Source organism: Antennarius striatus, chromosome 11 (assembly GCF_040054535.1).
Source record: "Antennarius striatus isolate MH-2024 chromosome 11, ASM4005453v1, whole genome shotgun sequence".
In the NCBI taxonomy this organism is placed as follows: domain Eukaryota; kingdom Metazoa; phylum Chordata; class Actinopteri; order Lophiiformes; family Antennariidae; genus Antennarius; species Antennarius striatus.
In genome coordinates this window covers 21,500,001-21,510,000 of record NC_090786.1, presented here as the reverse complement: position 1 = coordinate 21,510,000, position 10,000 = coordinate 21,500,001, and the positions used below count along the sequence as shown (strand labels likewise).

The 10,000-nt window shown below is 45.1% G+C and overlaps 1 protein-coding gene across 2 annotated transcripts in view; it reads right to left on the bottom strand.

The window, feature by feature from the left end:
- LOC137603981 (inositol polyphosphate-5-phosphatase A) overlaps positions 1-10,000 on the bottom strand; it is a 153,317-nt gene that overhangs the window by 82,087 nt on the left and 61,230 nt on the right. For both annotated transcript variants that reach the window (XM_068327887.1, XM_068327888.1), the window contains exons 5-6: positions 8,205-8,268; positions 6,241-6,344 (exon numbers count right to left, since the gene is read on the bottom strand). In XM_068327887.1, coding sequence (XP_068183988.1) covers positions 6,241-6,344; positions 8,205-8,268 — 168 coding nt within the window. The remainder of the gene's footprint in view (positions 1-6,240; positions 6,345-8,204; positions 8,269-10,000) is intronic.

Sequence of the window (10,000 nt, the reverse complement as noted above, 5' to 3'; positions counted from 1 at the left end):
AGTTTGGTGTCCACTCCTACAGGAGGAACAGAATCCCGTCAGGATGTAACGCTGGTCATGTCTGTGTCTTAACATCATCACAGATCGGCTATCAGCACGACGGACATCACTGTTGATGTTAGCGCTCACTGTGGAGAGGCTGTTCCTGCTCGTTTCATGAAGTTGTTCTTGGTCTGCTGGTATGTTCTCATGCCTCATCACCTTCTATCCATGAGCTCTGTTGTTTTATGAGTCTTCTATGAGTAGAGGGGTGTCTCTATGAGTAGAGGGGTGTCTCTATGAGTAGAGGGGTGTCTCTATGAGTAGAGGGGTGTCTCTATGAGTAGAGGGGTGTCTCTATGAGTAGAGGGGTGTCTCTATGAGTAGAGGGGTGTCTCTGAGTAGAGGGGTGTCTCTGAGTTGAGGGGTGTCTCTGAGTAGAGGGGTGTCTCTGAGTTGAGGGGTGTCTCTCAGTAGAGGGGTGTCTCTGAGTAGAGGGGTGTCTGAGTAGAGGGGTGTCTCTGAGTAGAGGGGTGTCCAAACACCGTACACAGGGTCATGTCTGGAATCACCACACGTCCAGGAGACGCTTTGGGTCTCAGACTGTCTGCTGGACTAAACTGTCTTCATGCTGGTGAGAGCAGCCGTGTTCTGAGTGAACACACTCTGGATTACACTGAGTGAACACACTCTGGATTACACTGAGTGAACACACTCTGGATTACACTGAGTGAACACACTCTGGATTACACTTAGTGAACACACTGGATTACACTGAGTGAACACACTCTGGATTACACTGAGTGAACACACTGGATTACACTGAGTGAACAAATCTGGATTACACTGAGTGAACACACTGGATTACACTGGGTGAACACACTCTGGATTACACTTAGGGAAGGCACTCTGGATTACAATTAGTGAAGACACTGGATTACACTGAGTGAACGCACTCTGGATTACACTGAGTGAACACACTCTGGATTACACACTCTGGATTTCACTGAGTGAACACACTCTGGATTACACTGAGTGAACGCACTCTGGATTACACTGAGTGAACACACTCTGGATTACACTGAGTGAACACACTCTGGATTACACTAAATGAACACACTGGATTACACTGAGTGAACACACTCTGGATTACACACTCTGGATTACACTGAGTGAACGCACTCTGGATTACACTGAGTGAACACACTCTGGATTACACTGAGTGAACACACTCTGGATTACACTAAATGAACACACTGGATTACACTGAGTGAACACACTCTGGATTACACTGAGTGAACACACTCTGGATTACACTAAATGAACACACTGGATTACACTGAGTGAACACACTCTGGATTACACTAAGTGAACACATTCTGGATTACACTGAGTGAACACACTCTGGATTACACACTCTGGATTACACACTCTGGATTACACTGAGTGAACACACTCTGGATTACACACTCTGGATTACACCGTTTCCTCACTAAAGCTCATCTGCAGAGCTCATTCTAGCTGCTCTGACTTCATCTGCACACATCAGATTGTACAACGATGGGAATATTTAACCTTTAACCATTTAATGTTATTGTTCATTAAACCAGATTAGACTCCCCGTTTCCTGGTTTTGTCCCACACACTGAACGTGTTCCCCCAGAAACCATCAGTCAGAGAATCATTCAGGGACATTAAATATCTTCATCTAACGCGTCGCTCATCTCTGAAACACGCTCAGATGTGTTTTCTTGATAGCCCCTCATCTCAGTGTGCAGCGACAGCACTGAATGAGGGGGGGGGGGGGCAGCATATCTCCATAGAGGTCAGGTGACCACAGATCACAATCTGATGATCCAGACAGGATCATTCAATTTATGTCTGTGATTAATCGTGAACGAAAGTGTGCAGGTGGAATGAGGAACACATTTATGACATTACCTGCAGTAACATAATGACTACATGTCCGTTATCTGTCCGTCCAATCAGACGCCGGCAGCGTGTCGCTGTGGGACTGGAGAAGCCACGCCCACACAACTCATCCTGATTTAATGACTTCACCTCTGCCAAAGCGTTCATGTGTTCACTGATGTTTGTTTATTTGTTTGTTTGTTTGTTTGTTTGTTTTTCGGCAGAATATTTGAAAGCAGATTTTTTCAGGAAGCGTCCATTGTGAATGAAGAAGGAAGATTAAATCATAGAACAGATTGAAATCAGTTGGAAATGCAGGGTTTGGTTCACTTCCTGGGACTTTGTGAGATTAGTGCCAGATTACATCATAACTGTTCCTCCTTAAATAATCTCCAGTGTGGATTATTAAAGTATAATTATTATTCTTGAACCAGTCTGTGTGAGATTTGTTCAGGTTTAGAATAAAACTTTGGTTTCCACAATTTCTTGTACAGTATTTTCTCCGCTATGAGGCGCCTAAAAGCCTTTAATTTTCACAAACACCATCAGTGTGTCTTATACAGCGGTACCTCTGTTTACCAAATGAATCGGTTCTGGAAGGAATTACGTAAGTAGAGACGTGTTTTCCTGCAAATGCCCTAATCAGTTGCAAGCCCACAAAAATTCAGACATAAATGTTTTATAAAGCATAAAAATGCATCAAAACATGTAACAAATACATGTTACCATTAGATCATTACACAATAAATGAGAGTTGTGTATAATGTCAAAAACAAAGAATAAAGTAAAGAATAATAATGATGGTCCTTTACCTTTTAACTGCTGTCCTCATTGTTTTTTGCCTTCTTGCCCCCCCATGAACAACAGAGTGAATTCCAGTCCTCCTTCTAACTTCTCCAACCACCCACGCGATGCCTTAAACTCCTTAAACTTCCTTTTGTTTTAATAACGTGGTGATTGTAGATGCATTACGGACATATTCTTTGGGGAGATCAACCAAACGCATCCCTTTTTCAGGCTTTTCTATCATCTCTTGATTTGTTTGTACGGACAAAAAAACTCTTTTCTTTATCTTTTCTTTTCCTCTTTTCTCCGTCACTTTCTTGGGGTCCATAGTGAATACTCTAAAAGTTAATATATTTACGTAAAACTATCAGAACACCTCATGGGTCGAGGGCTGAATGACGAGGACGCTGCATAGACACCGATCTAGCTCCACACAGAGGTCCCTCTGGGCCAATGGGATGCCAGGATGCTAGGTAATAGCCAATGGCTGAGCAGCTATAAGAATGTTGCGTTCAGGAACCTGTGGGAGCTGCGAGTATCAGCCCACACTGTATTTTTACCTTTCGTAAGTCGAAATTACTTTCGTAACTAGAGGAAATATTTTCCTGTTGAGGCGTTTGTAAGTAGAACATTTCGTACGTAGAGACATTCGTAAGTAGAGGAACCACTGTGTATAAAAACAGTTTTAAAGTTCATTCATTGAAGGTGCTCCTGATGGTGCGTAACATACTGTAGTTATTTCTCTGCTCTGTCCAGGTGACACCATGTCCGGTTGTTTCGTACACACAGACATTAAACGATGACTCAGATCATTATTCAGACGATGAACCTGTGGTTTTAGGTCTTTTCATGTCGGTTGGGGTTTTGCCTTGTTTTGATGAACATTTTCCAGTCTTAACATATTTCCATCTTTTCCATCGATATAACTGAAGCGTCTTTGAGACGTTGGGAACATAAAGTTGAACCTACCCCCCCAACCCCCCAGGGGAGGGGAAGCTGTGATTCATCTGAAAACTGTTCATAAATTAATCCATAAATGAAATAATGGATTCCATTCTCCTGTCAGGATCGGCCAAAACGGACAAAGACTTCCTCTGACAGCGTTCTGAGTGACATTTGCTTCTCGTTTCCTCCATGATGTCATTAGCAGTTTGCTCAGTGACACTTTATTAATGGCCGACCGTTAAAGTACGACAAGCAGGAAACACACATCTGTCTCCACCTGAGCTGCTGCTGTCATCCTCTAACCTTCATCTGAGGGGCTGAGCTGACAAATCTGATTCACTCCAAACACACCGTGCCCCCCCCCATTAAATCTCCCCACGTCTTCACATTATTCCTCAAATTTAAAGTAAAACTGAGAGCTGGACTCAGACAACAGCTGTGACGTCCCGTCCGACACCCCCGTGTGATCGTGTTCCTGCGCTGCAGATGAATGTTGAATCCGGGCGGTTTCATCTACTAAAAGAGGGAATAAATCAGCGGCGGGGGGACGGGGATGAGGCGGGGGTTATCACCAGTCTGCCCCCCTCGTGAGAGCTTTGCATTAAAGCATTAGTGAAATTAATTCATCTTTCATAAGAGGTTTGAGCAGTATCTGTGATCTATGATAACAACCAATTTCTCACTACGGAGGGGCTGAAAGGGGGGAGGAAGAAAAAAATAGTCAGCGCCCCCGCTAGACTACACAAATCTGCTGGTTTTAAATGGGCCAACATTATGTGGAGTGCTGCTCTCTGGAGCATCAGCCCCGATTCATGCCCCCGCCGGGAAGGAGGCATAAATCACAGGGCAAAACTTTACTCATCTCTCACACACACACAGACGCACGCACACACACACGCTCACGCACACACACACACCCACACACACATGCACACACACACACACACACACACACACACACACACACTCCTGTTCTCTGTCCATACCAGGTTTGTTTTGTGTGTTTTTGTCCTTTGATGACTCTAAACGTGTTTGGGTTCATCCTCCTGGACAGGAAGGGGTTAAAACCTGAAACAGAAACTGGTGTGTGTGTTTGTGTGTGTGTGTGTGTGTGTGTGTGTGTGTGTGTGTGTGTGTGTGTGTGTGTGTGTGTGTGTGACAGACATGGGGATTGGGGGAAGGTGTGTGTTTCCATCTGCTTTGCATATATTTGTGGGGGGGCCACTGGAGCATGGCTGACGGATGAGAGGGGAGTGTGGGGGTGACACCCGGACAGGCGCGCTCTTTATTACGATATCAGCAGCGCTCGGCTCCGCTCACACGGGACGTCACACACCGCAGCGTGAGCACACGACCCCCCCACGGCACGACCCCCCCACGGCAGGAACACTTTCTGTTTCATCTCCTGAAACGTAGAACTGACTCTGCTTCAGATTTAAAACAGAATATAAAAAATACATACAAAACATATATGCAGGAAACACACACACACACACACACACACACACACACACACACACACACACACACACACACACACACACACACACACACACACACACACCTTTTGTTCTCGAATTTGTTTTTAAATAATTGATCAGAAGTTTAATAAATCAGATTAAATGTTAAAGTTATTATAATCTGATAAAATCAGTTTAACTTTGGTGAATTATCAAAACACAACCGTGTGACAGAACACTGTTAATACTGAACCTTCATCCCATCATCACCATCACCATCATCACCATCACCATCATCACCATCATCACCATAATCATCATGACCATCATCATCACCATCATCACCATCATCATCATGACCATCATCATCACCATCACCATCATCATCACCATCATCATCATCATCATGACCATCATCATCATTATCATCACCATCATTACCATCATCATCATCATCATCTTCACCATCATCATCATCATCATCATCACCATCATTACCATCATCATCATCATCATCTTAACCATCATCATCACCATCCTCACCACCATCGTCATCATCATCACCATCACCATCATTACCATCATCATCATCTTCACCATCATCATCATCACCATCATCATCACCATCATTACCATCATCACCATCATCATCCTCACCACCATCATCATCATCTTCACCATCATCATCATCACCATCATCACCATCATCATCCTCACCACCATCGTCATCATCATCACCATCATCATTACCATCATCATCATCATCATCACCATCATCGTCATTACCATCATCATCATCTTCACCATCATCATCATCACCATCATCATCCTCACCACCATCGTCATCATCATCACCATCATCATTACCATCATCATCATCATCATCACCATCATCGTCATTACCATCATCATCATCATCACCATCATCATCACCATCATTACCATCATCATCATCATCATCATCATCACCATCATCACCATCATCATCATCATCACCATCATCATCACCATCCTCACCACCATCGTCGTCATCATCACCATCATCATCATCACCATCATCACCATCATCATCACCATCCTCACCACCATCGTCATCCTCACCACCATCATCATCCTCACCACCATCGTCATCCTCACCACTCAGACCTCATTAATTCACCTCTGGGAAGTAGTCCTGTGGAAACTTCTCCTTCTCCAGTGAGGGGGTGTTCTCTAGAGTCTCAGAGTAAATTTCTTTTCCCACCACTTTCTTGAATTTCTTGGCTGCAGCAGAAAAAGAAACAAAACATGAGATTAAACATGAGATTAAACATGAGATTAAACAGGCGTGGGGGGGTTGTGTCTGGAGACACTGGTGTGAATCTCCTCCTTACATTAAAACTCATTGACTGAACACTCAGACAACTGCTCCACCTGCTGGTGAGACAGGAGAATGTCTATCAGTCTGAGGTGTGTGTGTGTGTGTGTGTGTGTGTGTGTGTGTGTGTGTGTGTGTGTGTGTGTGTGTGTGTGTGTGTGTGTGTGTGTGTGTGTGTGTGTGTGTGTGTGTGTGTGGTCAACATGTGTGCAATGAGAACCCACGACAGGAGCACCGAGTCACCACGTCGTACAGGAAAAGGGCTGCAGGTGCATGCTGGGTACTGATGGGCTCAGAGAGGCGTCCTCGTCCTCGTTAGACGCTGGTTTAGTTCTAAAGGTCGCTTTAGCTCCCGACTCACACACCACTGAACTACACCCTGTCCACTGAGACTGGGGGCGACTGAAACGTTACTGTAACAAAGTATATCTATCTATAATCTATAATCTATAATCTGTCAATCTGAGTATCCACATGAGGACAAATTTCCTCTCACTGATGAGCCTCTGAACCTGTGCTGGGGGGGGGGTTGAGAAACACCTCCAAACTTTCTTTAAATATTTGAATTAAATTTTGTTCAATCATGGAGGGGGAGCTGGAGCCTGTCCCAGCTGACTGGGGGCATGGATGAAGCACTGGTAAATGAATGAATGAATGAATGAATGAATGAATGAATGTGGGGGGGTGAGCAGACTTGGACTGAACTCCAGATTCTGGTGCAGAACCAGGAAATCTAGAGATGTTCTCTAGACCCTCAGCTCCAGTAAAGACTTCATTGACTGAATGAAGCATCTTTAACCAGTATGAACACTTTGTTTGGGGGGTTCTTCATGGAGCCAGGATGAACTCATTGTTTGGGGGGTTCTTCATGGAGCCAGGATGAACTCATTGTTTGGGGGGTTCTTCATGAAGCCAGGATGAACTCATTGTTTGGGGGGTTCTTCATGAAGCCAGGATGAACTCATTGTTTGGGGGGTTCTTCATGAAGCCAGGATGAACACATTAAACTCAGATCAGATCTGGATCGTGTTGAACAGATTAGGGCGGGATTGGGATTAAAACACAGAAGAAAAAACCAAACAAACCAGGAGAACGTTCTGAGAAGAAGTGTGTTTAAACATGTTTAACTGATAGAGTGATGAGGTCGTGGACCTGGTCTTCATGGGGGGGTTCAGGCCTGAGATGTTCCTCAGTGGTTGGATGACATTAAACTCAGAGGATCCTGATGATCATAGATCAACAGTGTTTGTGTGTCGCTGACATCTGAGCGTGTGTGTGTGTTTACACGGGGTGTTATTCTGCCCCTTTGACCCCCTCCCACCTTCATCCTGTCCTTCACTGGAGCTGCTGACGGGGGTCTAATAAGAGGCCGGGCGCCTCCACATCTCTATCCGCTTTAATTAGACCCCAGGACACTCTGACACCCCAGGATGATGAGACCAGTGTAACTGTCCAATAACCCCCCCGCACGCACGCACACACACACACACACACACACACACACACACACACACACACACACACACACACACACACACACACACACACACACACACACACACACCATTACTGCAGGCCTGAAATCTGATGAATTAAATCCTAATATTAATTCTAACATTAGCGCTCGGAGCCAATCTCAGCGCTCTTTCTGATGGAAATGGGAATAGCCTTCAGATGGGGGGGTGACGCCGGAGTGGGATGGGGGCCACGATGTGACGATTCCATTTCAGAGCGACATGATGTATCTGTGGGGGGGGAGCACTCACCTTTGAAATCAAACTGCTGGACGTTTTTCATGGATTCGTGGATAAAGTAGAAACTCCCCAGAGCCTGGGGGGGGAGAGAGAGTCTGTTAGAGCAGAGGAAATATTTACACCCCCACACAACAACAGGTGCTGCATTCTCTCTCCATCCTGTCTGTCTGCAGCTCAGCTCCTCCTGGGGGGGGGGTCGGGGTTCAGCTTTCAAAGACGTTTGAATGAGCAGAGATAAACTTCAAGAGGCTTAAAAATCTTAATTTTTCCTTGAATAATCAAGAACCCCCCCCCCAGAAAACCAGAGTGTGTGGGAAGAAGTGTGAGAGGAGCTGAGGGGATTGGACGCGCTTCACGGCTTCACTGCTCTCTGGGGTTTCTTTACAGTCAGGACGACTGGGGGGGGGGACTCAGTCCCTGTTCGGAACAGGATAAATATAAATGTAATAAATATAAATATAACATAATATAATAAATATAATATAATAAATATAATATAATATAATATAATATAATATAATATAATAAATATAATATAATATAATATAATATAATATAATATAATATAATATAATATAATAAATATAATATAAATATAATATAATAAATATAATATGATATAAATATAATATAAATATAAATATAATATAAATATAACACCACAGAAACACAGGGTGGAGTCTGTTTGTGAAGAGAGAGGAGCCATTAAATAAAACTGTAATAATCAATAATCACACCAGCGGGGTGGGGGGGCAGAGCTGCTGTGGGGTAACATACTGAGGATCCTCAGGTCCAGTCCAGGGATCAGCTGGTGGGGGGACAGATCTGGACTGGAGGGAAGGGGTCTGGGTCTGGTCTGGATGGGGGGGGTTGGGTCTGGACTGGATAGGGGTGTTTGGGTCTGGACTGGGGGGTTCTGGTGACTTTCCCATTGAGGCGCCCCCCAGCTGCCGCTCTGCATTATTTATGAGCGGCGACACATTTTGAGATTAAACATTTGCTGATTTGTCAAAAGCCCCCCCCCCCCCCCCCCCCCGAGGTCCGGCCCATCGCCTGGACTCATCAGCTCACCAACAGAGAACACTGTCACACACTTAATGGATGAGAACCCCCCCCCCCTTCTGCTACAGCAGAGGACAGGAGGAAGAGGAGGGAGGCAGGGGGGGGGTGCACGTATGAGGGGACGGCGCCGGACTCAAGGTCACCCCCCCCCCCCTCGAGCTGGGTAACGGCTTCCAGGAAGGCTTCCTGCTGGGATGTGTGCTGCTGGGTTCATGTTCTGTTCCTCCTGAGAGGGACGCTGAGACGGGAGGAGGAGGAGGAGGAGGAGGAGGAGGAGGAGGAGGAGGAGGAGGAGGAGGAGGAGGAGGAGGAGGAGGAGGAGGAGGAAGAGGAGGAGGAGGAGGAGGAGGAGGAGGAGGAGGAGGAGGAGGAGGAAGATGCTGAGGGACAGCTGCTGTCTGAACTACCTGCAGCTGTCGGTGTGAATATATGAAGAGGAACAATTATGGAGGAAACTAAAGTTCCACCACTGATAAATGTCAGTCCAGTATCTGTGATGTAAAACAATGGGATGAACCAGTCGGTGGATTCTGAGGGAGAAAACAACTTCATCATTATTAACCTGAGGATAAATGGACACGAGGCCACTAAGATTAATATTTACTGATTTTAGATGTTTGAGAGGATTTTTCTCCTTCCTTCCTCAGTAAACTGTAAAACTTAGAAAAGACAAAAGATAAAGTTTTCTCTTTGGATCTGGGAACTGATTGAAGTACTGTATTTTTTATTCCTCTCTGACTGTAAAC